This window comes from Pongo abelii, chromosome 4, assembly GCF_028885655.2.
Source record: "Pongo abelii isolate AG06213 chromosome 4, NHGRI_mPonAbe1-v2.0_pri, whole genome shotgun sequence".
Lineage (NCBI taxonomy): Eukaryota > Metazoa > Chordata > Mammalia > Primates > Hominidae > Pongo > Pongo abelii.
Window position 1 is genome coordinate 127,109,455 of NC_071989.2, and position 18,875 is coordinate 127,128,329.

The window sequence follows — 18,875 nt, forward strand, 5'->3', positions numbered from 1 at the left end:
TCCTCTGGTTACCCTTGTCCTTTACCATCAAGACTGACTGTGTCTACATATGGAGGATAATTCTAAAAGTAAGAGGAAGTTCTGATATCCACCAAATAGGAACTACTCCACAACAGTAATGCAACGTGAATGAGCACTCTTAAAGAAGTTGGATAAACAACAAAAGGGAAAGTAAATTCCCAATAAGGGATTTGGGTTGAGGGAAGGGTAGCTACTAAGGCCATTAAATGAAGCCACTCACTCACATTTCAAAAACTTGAGGTTGAAGATCTGGGCCAACTGGAAGACAGACAACTAATATCTCAAGGAAGCATTCAGACCCACAGTATGAAGATTGTTGGATAAAAAGGTCAGCTGTATAAAAATGACAACTCTGTTGCCTATCTGATTTGCCTGTCACCTTCTAGTGTTTACTCTCACATTTTATCTAAAATCAGAAACAAAGGATATGTGGTCCATGATTATTTTTTTGTTGTTATTTAGTGGCAGTAAATAAAAGAGATCCCATACTCTGATTTATAATACATCACTAGTCTATTAAAAGATATTAAGGTCGGGCGCAGTGGCTCATGCCTGTGATCCCAGCACTTTGGGAGGCCGAGGTGGGTGGATCACCTGAGGTCGGGAGTTCAAGACCAGCCTGATCAACATGAAGAAACCCCATCTCTAATAAAAACACAAAATTAGCCAGGCGTGGTGGCACATGCCTGTAATCCCAGCTACTTGGGAGGTTGAGGCAGGAGAATCGCTTGAACCCGGGATGCGGAGGTTGCAGTGAGTGGCGATCGCACCACTGCACTGCAGCCTGGGCAACAAAAGCGAAACTCTGTCCCCCTCCCAAAAAAAAGACATTAAAAGAAAGTAAATCTAATAAAACAGAAACATAATAGAAATGATTTTGCCTTTCAATTTAAGGTGGAAGAAGCTTTCCTTACCTATCTAAAATGATACAATTTTAGTCACAGTTATTACTCAAAATAAAATCCAAATAGCCTTTGTCACTAACTTGTCACTAACTCTAGTGTCCAGAGTCTAGTGTCACTAACTCTGGATCAGAAAGATCCAGAGGAATACTTGCTTTTTTTTCTGACTCCATTAGAACTACAACTAATTACAATTATACTCATCAATAAAACTGAACCTCAGGAAAATCTATGGAAATTGAGGTTCCTCCCTTCATCCTAACTTGGGTATCACAAAAAGTATTTTAAACTGACAAAAATATAATAATATACTAACCCAGTTTTATTACATCATTTATATGTAGATGCTTATAATTTGACTACCAAACCAAGTAGCAAGATAGTTGAGATAGAGAAGAAATCTCAAACTCGGGTTTAAGTTAACTGCTGATGTGCTATTACCAGACAATGACAGTGCAGGAACTACAATCTTTTTACTTGCATGTCTTAATAACTGCAAGAAAATAAGAAGGACATTTTACAAAAGGACATCTTACAAAAAGAGTAGCTCTAACAGGTGATGAGGGTCCCTTTCCCTAAAATAAAACACATGGAAAGAAACAATAGGGAAGGGAAAAAGAAACAGCCAGGTTTTTGACTCTTAGGTCATATTAAGGATTTATCAAAATAAGTGCACCTATGTTCAAATGCAACAATACAATCCATTTCAGAGACAATATTAGTCTGTTCTCACACTGCTATGAAGAAAAACCTAAGACTGGGCAACTTATAAAGAAAATAGGTTTAATTGACTCATAGTTCCACAGGGCTCGGGAGGCCTTAGGAAACTTACAATCATGGCAGAAGGGGAAGTAAACACATCCTTCTTCACATGGGGGCAGGAGAAAGAAGTACCAAGCAAAGGGGAGAAAAACCCCTTGTAAAATCATCCAATTGGCCAGGCACAGTGGCTCATGCCTATAATCCCAACACTTTGGGAGGCCGAGGCGGGTGGATCACTTGAGGTCAAGAGTTCGAGACCAGAGTGACAAACATGGTGAAACCTTGTCTCTACTAAATTATTAGCCAGGAGTAGTGGTGCGTGACTGTAATCCCAGCTACTCAAGTGTCTGAGACAGAAGAATCGCTTGAACCCAGGAGGCAGAGGTTGTAGTGAGCCGAGATCGCACCACTGCACTCCAGCCTGGGCAACGGGGCAAGACTCTCAAAAAAAAAAAAAAACCATCCAATTTCATGAGAATTCATTCACTATCACAAGAACAGCATGGGGGAACTGCCCCCACTATCTAATCACCTCCCACGAGGTCCCACCCCCAACACACGGGGATTACAATTCAAGATGAGGTTTTGGGTGGGGACACAGCCAAACCATATCATGGACTAATATATTCATTATTTAGATTTTCAGATGCAGCAGCAAAGTCAGGAAGCCTAAATCCTTTCAGTCTTTTTGTTTGTTCTTCTAAATATACAAGTAATACATTGCTCACTGAAAACGTTTGGAAAATAAAAGAAGGTAAGAAACATCAAATGGACAATCTGACCGCCAAGAGATGACATTTTATATTAGTCAGGTTTGTTTTGTTTTTTTTTGTTTGTTTGTTTGTTTTTTGAGACGGAGTCTTGCTCTGTCGCCCAGGCTAGAGTGCAGTGGCACGATCTCGGCTCATTGCAAGCTCCGCCTCCTGGGTTCACACCATTCTCTGAACACTAGAGTTAGTGACAAGTTAGTCACAGCGAGACTCCGTCTCAAGAGAAAAAAAAAAGAACAGGGCTTTATTACGCAGTTCACAAAATCATTGAGAGAATTATAGAAACAGACTCAAAGTTAAACTTCCAGAAGCAATATCCAAAGCTACCACAGAAGGCCTGATGAAGATGATGCTTTCTTACTTTTACCATTATCCAATGCCAAGAACCCAACTTTATTGCAACTGCTACTGCCACCAATGCCAACACCACTCTTGCATCAAGAATGTGATCTCAGCCAGGCTTAGTGGCTCTCAACTGTAATCCCAGCACTTTCAGAGGCCAAGGCACAAGGATCACTTGAGCCCAGGGGTTCAAGACCAGCCTGGGCAACGTGGTGAGACCCTGTCTCTACCAGGAAAAAAAAAAAAGAAAAGAAAAGGAATGTGACCTCACAACCACTGGAAAACCTATGCTGCTGCTGCTACTCTCATAACCAAAAACAAGACACATTTGCCACCACTCATATATCAAAAATGGAGATTTGACATAGGGCCCCTTTCTGTCACTTGCCAAAGTCTCATTCACAGGTGGCTCTGATCTGAAAAGTAGAGGTCATTTGTCTGATGCCTAGCTGCAAGAGAGACTGGATATTATACACATACATATATTTATTTAATTACCCTGACAGGAAACACAGGTTCTAGATCAGTGACAGACTTTTAATTACTCACAGAGCATCTTATGCCAGTTCCCCCAATTCCCTATGGTGCAAAACAGTGAATGCAGATGTCATCATCTGCTGGTGCAAGAGTTGGAAACAAAGGAGAGGAACTCTGAAATTACCAAATGCAGAGCTTATATAGGAACTGCTAGCACATGTGCTCCTCCCTTCCTTCACAGAGAATGTAAACAAATCCTTTCTGTGGAGAGAAGAAAATGGTCTCTAGGTTTTTAAAACCCTGGAAGTATGAGCAAATGACTCAGGTTTTATTATCATTAGAATGCAAACTAATTGCTTCTTTAGGTCTACCACCTTTAGAATGTGAACAAATGGCTCTGGATCAACACACAATCTCAAACTTCAAAGGCATGTGTACCATTCACACATGCTTTAATGGAGGGGTCAAGTGTTCTATGCTCAAAAAATCCTCAGTGTGCAAAAACATGAAAATATTCACAGACTATTGTTTCCCCATATGGGAGATTTACAATCTGAGCTGTAATTTGTATCATATATAAGGTTCGTGACAAGGGAATTCCCAGAAGATGATTATACTCAGCCATGCATATGATAGCTGTCTACCACATTGCTGTTTAAACATTATGATGTTTATCATTCCTGTTTTTTTCTACCATCTATGCTTATATTGAACCAAAGATCATCTCATATTTATACTATATTTGAAATTTTATTCTCATATAATTAAATTGTTCTACAAACAGTGGCGCTTCACACTTCAAATAAAATCTTAGGCTTATACATGTAAGATATATTCACCTGAAGCTGGATTGTTTGAAATGGTATTAGAAAACTAGGATCCCCACCAATTAGTCTCCTTTCTTTGTTTCATTGTATATTACAGTGTAATAAAAATAGGAAAAAAAAGTGCACATTAAATGTAACATGCTTGAATCATCCCAAAACCATCCACCACCCCACCTCCAGTCCATGAAAAAAACTGTCTTCCACAGAACCTGTCCTTGGTGCCAAAAAGACTAGGGACCGCTGGTTTAAGCCACTCAGTCTTTGGTATTTTGTTGTAACACCCTGAAAAAAATAAAGAGCTCAAGCCAACTAAGAGATATCTATATACATTAATTTCAAGGAATGCTCCCATGAAAAGGAAAACTGGGGTATCATATATATTACACTGTCATCCTTTTTTTAAAAAAAGATAAAGAATACTATATCTGTGAATACATATTATTGTAGCATATATGAACACAGAAAAACGTTTGGAAGCAAACACAACATACTTTTAACGCTAAATATCTAAAGGTATGGGTAGGGAAGTACAGGTGTGAGGTTCACCTGGAATGGGGGCAGATATTAACTTTTGCTTTAAACACAGTTCATTTTGTTTCAATGCCTAGATTAAGAAAATGCACATCTTCCTAATCCCTTTTTTATTAGGCATTTTTAAATTAAAAACATACTTTAGATTTTATCTAATTATTCTTCAGCATCAATCAATGAAATCACAATTTCAAAAATATTGAATTGTATTTCTATAAAAAATAGTACTAACTCATAAAACATTATGCTTTTATACAGTGATAGATTTTGTGGGCCAGGATACTACTTAGAAATATTACAGCTATATTCATAAGATTAGTCTGTTTATATCTATGTGTTATTGTCAATTTTTGATATTATTATGCTACATTCATAAAGTAAATGGGGGAGCGTTCTTTGTTCTTTCCATGACCTGGGTTAGTAAACTTGGATTCAAGTTTCATATCTGCCACTAATTATCTATGTAACCCAGTAAGAGAAGTGAGTTCACAGTTAAGAATTCAATAAAGAATGGATGGAAGTATGGAGGCAGAGAATTCCATGTCAAGGTCTCTGATAACCCTTTTTAAATTATCCTTTTGCTTGCAGGAAGATCATAGTTCCTATTATATCCTATTTTATCACGCAAAATCATACACCCAATGAAAGCAAATGTTCCTTCAAGTTAACTCAAGTTCTATATGTAAATACTATGTACAACCTCAGAGATAAGCCTCCTAGCTGTGAGGGGTACACAGTACCCTAAAACAGAAGCCAAAAAGATCCAGAGGTGTGGATATATTCTGCCAACAAAATTATGAATAATATGCAAAGGTAAAAAAGTAAATCCCTTGAGAGGCTGAGGCAGGGGGATTGCTTGAAGCCAGGAGTTCAAAACCAGCCTAGACAACATGGCGAGATCCCTTCTTTTAAAAAAAAGTGTTTAAAAATTAGTCAGGTGTGGTGGTACACACCTGCTGTCCCACCACTGAGGTCAGAGGCTGAAGTGGGTGGATCGCTTTGAGCCTAGGAGTTGGAAGTTGCAGTGAGCTATAATCACACCCGTGTACTCCAGTCTAGGCAAGAGAGCAAGACCCCATCTCTTAAAAAAAAAAAAAAAAGAAAGAAAGAAAGAAAAAGAAAAAAAAAAAAAGTAAAAAGTACATCACTGATTTGTTAGACCATGGGCATTTTTAATTTAACACCCAAGGGTTCTGGCTCTGCCCCAAAGGAGGAAGACATTTCAAAACATGAAATTATTTTGCTGTGGCACTAATTTAAAGCATATTTCCTGGAAAATAAAGAACAGAAGTCACTTAACGAACAGTAAGTAGAATAGCCTATTCACAATCTACATCTCAATGAGACTGTGTTAAAATGTAAACCAGCTCTGAATGCTGACACAGATTTAAAAAACTGAAGTTTTGGATACAATAAAAAGAATAACGATGTGTTTGGCAATAGATCAGATATACAACATAAACCAGTCTGTAACAGCTCTATGTGGACACAAGAAAAAGTTCTCATAAAAATGTTTTACCCAGTGAGTGCTCCCAACAGCGCTCTGCTTATCAAGTGAGAAATTAAGCTTTAGTGGACATTTTAACAGCAGTAGAGAAAGGATATGCAACTACTCCATGGAAATATGTTTATGAAGAAAGCCAGGAGCCTCTACAAACATTTCCATATTCACCTTGGATTTATTCCTAGCAAATGTCAAGGGTCTTGTGTGTAAAATTCCTCTGGGAAAGAGATTCACTGCCAAATGGTCTGGATATATTAGAATTCAAGATTAAAACGAGGCCAAGTTAATGGGTTTGCATTACAATTCTTTCATTCCTCAATTATGTAAGTATGAAGTTCACATATGGTTAGTTACTGATTAGGAGGGTGAAAAAACTATACTTCTTCTATAAACACATCACTCTGGACTTTAATTCTGATTTTTGTTTCCTTTCTGCCATTTTTCTCTCACATATTTAGAGCAAAAATTTTATACTATTACAGAAACTGAATGGATCACCTAAGTAATAACTAATAATTCTATGCAAAAAACAGCGGTGGGGGTATATGCATATTGAAGGCATAGTAAGAAAAAATAACACTACATTTAGAAATAAAACGGAATTATTTTAAACAACATTATAGAATTGGGAAACTTATGCAAAAACTGATTTAAATTTTCTTTTAACATTTTTACTTTGTAGACAAGACTATAAGAAAGAATTGTTAAAACATTTATAAAGAGCACATTGAGTAAACAAAAAAAATAAGCAAAAGACTATATTTACAAATAAACTATATATAGTAGACTATAGTATATAGGGAGTTTTTTGTTTGCTTAGTCACACTTTCAAATCATCCTTCTGAAAACAACAGCCCATGTCCTCCGAGGAACTTCCTAATTCATGCAGTCCTCTTGTCAATAAAGGTATCACTCTCCACCCCAACCTCAATAAAAGGGCCATCCAGGATTCTACTCTGGGAAAGAGAAACCATCTTTCTGTTAGCATAAATAAAACCAGGAGGTTATTTTTCTTTTTTGAGAACTCCTCAAAAGTTTTTATTCTTATTCTTTTTTTTAACCAGCACATTGCCTGGTATATACTGCCAGGTAGGCATTCAATAAGCTTTTTTTTTTAATAGGCAATTTATAACACTGGGAAAATTTCATTTCAGTGAAATGATAATCATGTTTTTGGAAACACTGAAATGAAATTTCACCTTACTTCACCTTATAAATTGTACCTCATTCTCACCTTGTTACAGGTAGTTAGATAGGCATGAGCAGGGCAGGAGAGAGCTCTCCCCCTACCCACTAGGAATATCAGGTGAGGTTTGACAATTATCACACTGCCCCCTCTAAAAATGATAATTTGGCAGCCCATTCAGGGCGCCAGAGAGAGGCTATTTCCTGATGATCCACAGCTACTAACATTAAACTGTTAGCTGAATGCAAACGCCAGGGAGAAAAAACTTCCTGGGCATGCTCACTAAGAGCCAAAATGGCGAAATATGACCTTCCGGGTATACACCACCGGAAAAAGGGAAGAAAGCCTCAGACAGGCATGTATGCAACTTGCTAAACACACTGCATGAGCTCCTAAGGTAAGCGAGGCACTGCGCATGCGGGAAGCCCACCCTAACGGAAGAATCATGGGAAAGAGGCGAGCCTATAAAGCCCTAGGATCAAGGTTAAACATTCTCTTTGACCTTCAGGAACCCTCTTGGATCTCTTCCAAGTAAGCTTTCCTTTCTTTCCTGTTCTAAAGCCTTTTAAATAAACTTCGACTCCTACTCTGAAACGTGCCTCGGTCTCTTTTCCTGCTTTATGTCCTTCAAAGTCTTTCTTCTGAGGAGGCAAGGACTGAAGTTGCTGCAGACCCGCACAGATGTGCTGCTGGTAACTCAGGGTAACTCGGATCTCTTCCACCGGTAAAAGCCTGACTCTGAATAATAGAAGTTTTGTCTCTGCTTTTATAAGCCACCTCAGACAGACACTGGAACATGTTAGACAACACTTAAATGCTTCGGAAGGGCATAAAAAATTCTAAAAAAATTCAAGAGCTGTCATAATTGCTGGGAAGACTGGCTTCTGCAGCCCAGTGTGGCTTCACACTAGTCAGAAGACACAGATTCTGTATCCCTCCCCTACCTGGGACCTCCAGGAAAACTCCTCTGGTTGATTCTCAAGAGTCTTCCAAAAAGGCAGAGGGCAGACCAACAGACAGGGGCGGTGAACTCCTCTAACCAGCCCAGGTCTCACACAGCTGTTTATCAGCAGTTTACCTACTGAGCATGTCATATCATACTGGAAGTATCTCCTACCAGGAGGATATTAATCTCCTGCTTCCTACAGATAATTTCCAGTACAGGAAAGAAGTCCATTCGTAAGAGAAAATCAGACCAAAACAAAGAGAAGCATACCCCAAAAACAGAACTGCCTGAGAACCAGATCCAGCAAAGCCTGAAGCCACTCCTACTCACTCTGAACCTCACCAGTACATGATCTATATATGTCCTTGTTTAAGTTAGTTTGAGTCGAAATTCTGTCAGTTACCCATGAAAGGGGCATGTTAACTTATTTGTATCCATCTACTAAGGCAGGCCCCTAGGAAAGTCTATTATGTAATTAAATGAATTTATCTTCATCCAGAAAAGCTGGGGAACAGGGTTACTAATTAACTAAATCTTGCAATACACTAAAAATGTGAACAGGCAATTTTTCAAGAATTTAAAAATATATTTTAAAATAAACCAACTTTTAGTGTTACATAAGGTAGTTTAGAATTCATCATAAAATCACTACAATTGCCACTATCATTTTACAATTTTATAGATGTCTAAAAATAAGCATATAGTTACTTTAAAAAATCAATCTTTCTCAACTCAATTTACCTATTTATCTGTTTTTTATATATATATATATATTTTTTTTTAAAGGAGTAAATATACAGATTTCATTGTTTTTGTGCAACAAGTTCCAAAAACATTTTGTCTGATCAAGCCATACTCATATTTGGGCTTGGTACATGAGACTCTAAAATTCCATAAATAATATTAATTCTAAAATAACCCATATTTCTCAAGTATATTTAGATGAGACTGTACCAAGATATGTAACATTTGGGTTTTTATATATTGGGTGAGGTTTTTAATTACTTTTTTTTTAATTTCCTACAACTATTTAGGAAAAGACCATCTTGCTGGCCTAGTGCTAGCAAAACATCAATTTCAAAAAGTGAAATCTCGCCGTGTGTGGTGGCTCATGCCTGTAATCCCAGCACTTTGGGAGGCCAAGGCGGGTGGATCACTTGAGGTCAGGAGTTCAAGACAAGCCTGGCCAATATGTGAAACGCTTTCTTTACTAAAAAATACAAAAATTAGCTGGGCATGGTGGTGCGCACCTGTAGTCCCAGCAACTCAGGAGGCTGAGACAGGAGAATCGCTGGAACCCAAGAGGCGGAGGTTGCAGTGAGCCGAGATTGTGCCACTGCACTCCAGCCTGGGAAACAGAGCAAGACTCCATCTCAAAAAAAAAAAAGTGGAATAGTGAAATCTGGATATCTATTCCTTGCTCTCAAATGATTCAGAAAAACATAATTATACACATACATGCATATACACATAAAGGGAGAGTAAGGCAAATCTGGTATGTTAATGCTTGAGGAATCTGGATTAGTGTATTCAAGGGTACTTAGTATTCTTGAAACTTTTCTGTAAATTTCAAGTTATTTCATAAAAATTTACAACTTAGGATCTTGTCATATGATTAATAGGGTAAATGATGATTTTTATAAGAACATTTATTTTCTATCTTGTGAACTTTTTTTTCATATCTTTGTCCTTTGTATTTAGATTTTCACATTTACCTTATTCATTTCTACTAATTATAAGCTTATGAAGTCTTTATCTGATTTTATAGTTCTTCAGAAAGCCATTTCCCTTTTCACTTGAGTCTATGTAATATCTCACGTGATGTAATCAAATCTGTCTGATGTTTCCGTGAAGTATTTCGCTTTTATCCTATGGTTGTAAAGCATTAACTATCTCAAGTTTAAATATCCACCTGCATTTGCTTCTGGTTTGAAAAAACAAAAAAAGGAGAAGGTGATAGAAATGTATAGTATAGGAGAACTGAGAAATTATTTATATATTTCCTAATCTGCTGCTCAATTTAAAGGAGAAAATAATTCTGATGAATTTTATCTTTTAAAATAGATTTTAACCTTTTTAACATGACTATGTGCTTCATCTCTGTGATAGCTGTGTAGTTACCACAAAACGAAAGATTAAAGATGTAGACATAACATATGCATGAAAAATTTTTTTTCAAATATTTAGACTAAAATGTTTTACAGATGTAACACTTTTGTTAAACTTTCTCTGTATAGTGGGTGATATTTAAATGTAATGTGAACCTAAAGTTTTATCTGGGATGTGCCACAATCTAACAGCATCCATGCCTTTTATGAGTTAGACATAAACTCGTTGTTATGTGGAAGACAACGAATATCAATGAATATTTAGGAAGTCAGAGAAATCTAAAGCTATTCTATGTAAATATCCTGAATCGAAGTTTTCCATTTAGAAACAGTATACCACTGTGGTTGAGACTACTGACTTTAGCTCTAACAAGATGGGTTCAAATTGCAGCTATGCTGTGAAATAGTTATGAGATCTAAAGCAAATTATTTAATGTCTCTGTACTTTGGTTTCCTTATCTGTTATCTAAGATGCCAATACTTATTACCTCATGGGATTTGGGGAAAGATAATACATGTAAATACATGTAAAACATTTGGAATTGGGCCTGTCCATCGAAGCACTCAATGCATTAGTTATTTTTTAGAATTGTGTTATATATTTTAGTCTCATCTAAAAACGACGTCTGCATTTTGGTCAAAGGGAATAAAAACTAAAGAATTTAAGTTTAAAACCTCAGAAGTCAAGGTTCCATTGTTATTCTTCACTAAGTGTATGGCTTGTATGCACCCAACAACAGAGCAGATAACACAAAAAATACTGGGAATGCAGGGATAACATCATTAAAAATACATAAGCACTAAAGCTTTTCATAATCCTTTTTCAGTATCAAACAGTCCAAATATACCAAAAAATAAAAACATAAAGAAAAATACAATTAACAAACTTAAAAGCAATAATATGAATATTTACATCCCTAAATAGAGTATGTACATTTTTACAGTAATAGAACATGAACAAAAATCTACCAGGTACCTATTCTCACAGAAATCATAAACTTATTCAAAATAGTGTGGCTAATGCTCTTTTATCAAGATTCCAAAAATCAAAAATAAAAGTAAAATAATGATGAAAAGTGTTAAAACACTTAAGAATTAAGAACTTATTGATAGTATGGAGATTCGTTAAAGAACTAAAAGTAGGCCAGGCACGGTGGCTCACGCCTGTAATTCCAGCACTTTGGGAGGCTGAGGCAGGTGGATCACAAGGTCAGGAGATCGAGACCATCCTAGCTAACATGGTGAAACCCTGTCTCTACTAAAAATACAAAAAATTAGCCGGGCGTGGTGGCGGGCACCTGTAGTCCCAGCTACTCAGGAGGCTGAGGCAGAAGAATGGTGTGAACCTGGGAGGCGGAGCTGGCAGTGAGCCAAGATCACGCCACTGCACTCCAGCCTGGGCAACAAAGCAAGACTCCATCTCAAAAAAAAAAAGAACTAAAAGTAGATCTACCGTTCAGTCAAGCAATCCCACTACTGGGTATTTACCCAAAGGAAAATAAGTCATTATATGAAAAAGACACATAAACAAAGTGTGATGCCTCATGTCTGTAACTCCAGCACTTTGGGAAGCCGAGGTAGGGAGAGGATCACTTGAGCCCAGGAGTTCAAGGGCAGCCTGGACAACACAGTGAGACTTCATTTCAATTTAAAAAGAAAAAAAAGACACATGCACAGGCATGTTTACAGCAGCACGATTCACAATTGCAAAGACATGGAACCAATCTAAGTGCCCATCAACCAATGAGTGGACAAAGAAAATGTAGTATATATATACCACGGAATACTACTCAGCCATAAAAATGAACAAACTAAGTTCATTTTGCAGCAACTTGGATGGAACTGGACGCCATTATTCTAAGTGAAGTAACCCAGGAATGGAAAACCAAATTCCGTTATGTTCTCATTTATAAGTGGGAGCTAAGCTATGAGGATGCAAAGATGTACATAATAAATTTTGGGGACTCTGGGTGGAAGGAGGGAGGTGAGGAGTAAAAGACTAAATATTCGGTACAGTGTACACTGCTCAGGTGACGGGTGCACTAAAATCTCAGAATTCACCACTACAGAATTCATCCATGTAACCAAAAATCACTTGTACCCCAAAAGCTATTGAAATTTAAAAAAAAAGAATTCATTGATAATCCATGGGTAGAAAGAAATCAAAACAACTTATATCAATGTTACTGATAAAAGAACACTTCAACCCAAAATGATGGAATACAGTGACAGTTACACTAGCGGAAATATTGCATCCATCTCGCCCCTTTTGTTCAAAAAAGAAAGTGATTATTTTTTTTAGAGACAGGGTCTCTCTCTGGCACCCAGGCTGGAGTGCAGTGGCACAATCATAGCTCACCGTAACCTCAAACTCCTGGGCTCAAGTGATCCTCCCACCTCAGCCTCACAAGTAGCTGGAGTTACAGGTACAAGCCACCAAGCATAGCAGAACTCAGAAATCTTAATAAAGAAATTTAGTACTTGTTTTAGTCAGCTTAGGCTGTTGTAACATTCATTTCTCACAGTTCTAGAAGCTGGGAAGTCTGAATCAGAGCACCTGCATGGTTACGGTCCTGGTGAGAGCTCTCTTCCTGGCTTGCAAATGGAAGTCTTCTTGCTGTGTCCTCACATGCAGAGAGAGACAGAGAAAGAGAGAGAGAGAGACACAGAGAGACAGAGACAGACAGAGAGCAAAAAGGAAGTATCTCTCATGTCTCTTCTTCTAAAGGTACTAATCCCATCATGAGTGCTCTGCCTTCATAATCTAATCACCTCCCAAAGGTCCCATCTCCAAATACCATTATACTGGAAGTTAGGGCTCCAATATATGCATGGGGTCGGGGGAGGGACAGGGAACACAATTCAGTCTACAGAAGTACTCTTAGTAAAAATCTTATAAAATCAGAAGAATAATAGAAGAAAATAAGCCCAAAAAGATGAAATATAAAATTGGTCAAGAAAAAAGTTCAATTTAATGAAATAAAAATAAACTATAATAGCCAATATAAACAACCTAAAAGCTTATACTTTTAAAAGTCCTATAAAATAGAGAAACCCTTTTGAATCTGTGTAAAAAATGTTTGTGTATGTGTGCGTGTGTCTACATCTGTGTGTGTATGATTAAAAACAAGAAAAAAAATGCATTCCTGAGTAATTAAAATAATTATTTAAGACTGTATATAAGTATATGGCAACCAATCTGCTAACTTAGAGAAAAGAGATAATTCCCTAGAAAAATATAAAAATTATTAAAAACTGATCTAAATAGAAGTAGAAAACTTGAATAATTTCCTTAGAAGAGTGTGAAAGAAGAATTTAAAAGCTACCATTTTTAAAGAGAACAGAACCAAGTGATTTCACCAATGAGTTCCATCTAATTTCTAAGGTGCCAGGAATTCTAGTATTATTTAAACTATTCCAGGTCATAGAAAAGTATTAAAATCTCTCCAATTTACTTTGGAAGTTAACATTATCTTAATACCCAAACCTGACAGTGGACCAAAAATACACATAATTCAATGCCACTAAATAAAATATAATTTTCAGCAATATATCAACAATGTTTAATAGTTTACTCAGTCGAGTCCATTCCAGGAATATAAGAATGGACCAATATTAAGAAAGGTGTCTTCATAATTAATTACATCACAAAACTGAAGCATAAACCATATAACTGTAATAATGAATGACAAAAAATATTTAATAAAAACTTAGTCATTCCTAGTAAGAACTAGGTAATTCAGTAACCAAATAATAGTATTTAAATAAGATAATGCTTCTTAACAAAACACATTAATACATATAAAAATAATCCTTAGACTTCTCTGATTAAATGTCTAAGAGACTCAATATAGCCAAATGCCTCAACTACAGTAAAATTTGGCAGTAGGAGAGAAGAAATGACAAATTTGAAATTTTATATATATATATTCAAAATATATATATATTTAAACTCATAAACATAAGCATACATATATCTAGGTACTATATATTCACACATAGAAATACCACCAAATTCATATATAAAAATGTATGTGTATCCCTTCACAGAAAACATATACAATATACCTAATTATACATTTATATTTATTCTCTGTTAAAATTACTAGTTTACCTGTTTGGGATGTCGGAACAAGGAGTTCTTATAGAAAATGTCCTTAGCCTGGCTCCATGTACCATCAATGATGATGATTGTAGAAGGATAAACAGGAGAATCTAATATAAATTCTTCCAAATTAGCAGCTTCAGCCCCTGGATATAATATTAATGTACCAGACTTCCGGCAAACACTTGAAAGTTCAGGATCTCTGAAAAAGTTTTTTTAAAATATATCTTTATTAGCTTGTGAAGAAAAAAGGTTTTATTATGCTTATTGAATTTTCTAATAAAAGTTTCCCTATAGTCATTTGCCTAATCAAATATAGGTATTAGTTGATAAAGTATGAATTAAAAACTCAAAATTTTGTACACTCTCTACTGATGTATTCACCACAATTCTGCCACTCTCCTCTAGGCTTTCCAATCCTTACTATTCTTCTCTATCAAAGCTTTTCTATCCAACTGCTAGTAACATAACTTTAGCCCTTCCAAAGAATTCTTCCTTTCCTCACTAATACTTCATGTGTAATCTGATCCACTTTATCAAAGTAAACAACTGGCACTGCCTAACAATCCTAGCACAAACAATCTTAACAATCCCAAGGCAAAATCAAGTAGCAATGGAAGAACCATAAAGAGAAGTCAGGTTGCATAGGCAAGCCACATTCTCAAATTCACCTTTGTTAAAGCCAACTAAATATGGCCTGAGAAGGACTCCATACTTCTATATTTGAGTCCTTACGGATGAACCCTAACCTATCTTAATAGGCAGACAAGACTGAAAACCTAATTTAGGAGTATGCACCTGTAACAGTGGCCGAGTCTTGGCCAATCCCAGTGGCCATACTTCAACCACTCACAGACTGCTAAGTGTTCAAACTGTGTTCAAATAAGGCACAGCCCAAACTGTAACCAATCCAGCTGTTTCTGTACCTCATTGCTGATTTCTGTACGTCACTTCTTTTTTTTTTTTTTTTTTTTTTTTTTTGTCCACAAATTTATTCTGACCACGAGGCATCCCTGGGGTCTCTCTGAATCTGCTGTGATTCTGGGGGCTGCCAGATTCACAAATTGTTCATTGCTCAATTAAATTTCTTTAAATTTAATTTGGCTGAAGTTTTTCTTATAACATCGTATATTATCTATTGAAGGAAACCAAAATATTTCACTTCAAAATATACTTATTTGACATATGTTGAGACAGCTGTTTAGAGGGCTTGCAAACAGCAGTAGCCTTGAAAAGCTGTTGCATCTGTAGAGAAAAACACATGGCAGCCAGGCTTTCTCTGAGGACCTTCCCTTGTCCAGATCTAGGAAATAATAAATGAAACTCTGACAACCTTAATGGTCTGAAAGAAATATTTACCCTCTATTCTCTATGAAGGCTGCTATCGGTGCAGTTTCATCTGCATAACAAGACCACTTTTGCCAGCCAGGCCTCCTCTTCTCCCCATCCCAGATGTTTTTGCCATAATAACCAGCTTTGCCATGCTCTAAGCCCCTATTCTTTCTGTAAACCTCAAGATGACATAAAAGCATCAACCATCTGGCCATTTCTTTGAGTTCTTATATTTCATAAGACTCCCTTACACGTTAATAAATTTGTATGCCTTTTCTCTCTTTAATTTGTCTTTTGTCAGATGATTTTCAGCAGACCTTCAGAGCGTGAAGAGGAACGTTTCTCTTGGCCCCTACACCATCATCCAGTTCAGTTAGAGTTAGTTGATTCAACACTCATTCAAAAATGTGTCAAAGCTTTTTGGTACTGGAGATAAAACAATGAACGAGACACCCTTTGCCCTCAAGCAAAAAACAAAACAAAATGCTATTAAGGGGAAAGGAGACAAATTATCATTTTTCTTTGAAATATAATTTGGACTTCCAAATTCAGCTCAGAAATAAAGAGTCTGAAAGTCATCAAGCCCATCTTCACAAGAAAAATACTAACAAACTGAAAATTAACAACTTTTCTTAAATTCATCAGAGAATTGAGGCCCCAGGGCAAACACTCCAAAAACCAGAGGAAAAAAAAAAGAAAAGTAACCATCTTGAAATAGCCCACAGCATTCTCCATAACAAAGGCCTTTCCCTCAAAAGAAACTACTTACTACAGCTTTTTTCTACCTATTATTTAACCACAAAAAGAAATTAAGTACTAATATATGTTACAACATACATGTTACAACCTTGAAAGCATTATGCTAAGTGAAAGAAGCCAGTCACAAAAGTCCAAATATATTATTTCATTTATATGGAATATCAGATATCAAATATGGATAACAAATAGGAAAATCAATAGAAACAGAGTAGACTAGTGTTTGCTTAGGACTGGGAAGGCGCAGGGAGTTGGAGAGGATGGAGGGCATAGGGATAGTTGGGTGACAGTTAAAGGTAGAGGGTTTCTTTTTGAAGTGATGACATATTTTAAATCGACTGGTGATGGTTGCAAATATCTTTGGATACACTAGAAACCAATTAATTTGTACATTTTAAATTGGTAAGTTAAATGGTATGTGAATTACATCTCAATAAAGCCCTTTCAAAAAAAAAAGGGATAAAGATATATGATAATACTAATCAAAAGATAATTCCAGGCCAGGCAGTGGCTCACCCCTGTAATCCTAGCACTTTGGGAGGCCGAGGCAGGAGCACTGCTTGAGCCCAAGAGTTCAACATTAGCCTAGGCAACACAGTGGACTCCCATCTCTCCAAAAATGTTTAAAAATTAGCTGAGCATGGTGGCGTGCAACTATGGTCCCAGCTACTTGGGAGTCGGAGGCAGGAGAATTGCTTGAGCCTGGGAGGTCAAGGCTGCAGTGAGTGAACCATGATTGTGCCACTACACTCAAGCTTGGGCAACAGAACGAGACCTTGTCTAAAAAAAAAAAAAAAAAAAAGTAACTGCAGTCTGCAATAGCTATATTAACTACAGACAAAGCAGACATCAGAAGGAAACTTATAAGGATGAAGAGAGGCATTACGTAACAACAAAAGAGTCAATTCTCCAAGAAGACATAACAATCTTTTAACGTGTATGTACTTAAAAATTCACTGTTCACAACATGTAAGGCAAAAACCAATAGAACCGAAAAGAGAAATAGACAAATCCAGTAATACAGTTGGAGACTTCAGTACAACCTTGTCAGTAACTGGTAGATCAAGCAGACAAAAAATCAACAAGGATATTGTTGGCCTGAACAGCATTATCAATCAACTTGATCTAATTGATATTTATAGAATAGTCCACCAACAACAAAATACACATTCTTCTCAAGTTCACATGAAACACTCACCAAAACAGACCACATTCTGGGCCATAAAACACACCCTGACAAATTTAAAATAGAAATCATACAAAGTATGCTCTCAGACTACAGTGGAATTAAATTAGAGCCAGAAAACTTGCTGGAAAACTCTACAACACTGGAGATTAAACAACAAACTTCTAAACAAACCACAGGTCAAGAGATAAGTCCCAAGGGAAATTTTTAAATATTTTGAACTAAACGAAAATGAAAATACAACTTATCAAAATGTGTGGGAAGCAGCAAAAGCACTGCTTAGAGGGATATTCATAGCATTAAAATGCACATTAGGAAGGAGGAAAGACCTTAAAATCAACAGTCTGAGCTTCCTCCTTAAAAACACAACAACAACAAAAACAAAAGCTAGATAGGGCTGTGCATGGTGGCTCATGCCTCTAATCCCAGAGGCAGGAGGGTCGCTTGAGGCCAGGAGCTCAAGACCAGCCTGAGCAATGTAGCAAGACTCTGTCTTGACAAAAAAATCAAAAAAAAAGCTAGAGAAAGAAGAGCAATTTAAGCCTAAAGCAAGCACTATAAAAAGAAAAGAAAGAGTAAAACCTAAGATGGAAATCAATGAAGTTCAGAATAGGAAGACAACAGAAAAAAATCAATGAAATCAAAAGCTGATTGTCATAGAAGGAATTGTGTCCTCCCCAAAATTCATATGTTGAAGTCCTAACCCCTAGTAGCTCAGAATATGATGGTATTTAGAGATAGATAAATCACCTTTAAAGAGGTGATTAAGTTAAAATGAAGCCATTAGGGTGGTCCCTATTCTAATCTAACTAGTATGATTATAAGAAGAGGAAATTTGGACACAAAAGAAGAGATGGCAGGGGCACACCTGTTCAGAGGGACAACCATATGAACAGGCAATGAGAGGGCAACCAACTGTAAGCCAAGGAGAGGCCTCAGGAGAAACCAAATCTACTGGCCTCTTGATCTTGGAGTTCTAAGCTCAAGAACTGTGGAAAATAAACTTCTCTTTGGCCACCCAGTATGTGGTATTTTATTATGGCAGTCCTAGCAAACTAATACACTGGTTCCTTGAAAAGATTAATTAAATTGATAAAACTACACCTGAGGTAATTAAAAA

General features: G+C 36.7%; 1 protein-coding gene across 2 annotated transcripts in view; it reads right to left on the minus strand.

Annotated features, from left to right (window-relative positions):
• DTWD2 (DTW domain containing 2) overlaps positions 1 to 18,875 on the minus strand; it is a 151,568-nt gene that overhangs the window by 73,607 nt on the left and 59,086 nt on the right. For both annotated transcript variants that reach the window (XM_002815811.6, XM_024247763.3), the window contains exon 4: positions 14,491 to 14,683. In XM_002815811.6, coding sequence (XP_002815857.1) covers positions 14,491 to 14,683 — 193 coding nt within the window. The remainder of the gene's footprint in view (positions 1 to 14,490; positions 14,684 to 18,875) is intronic.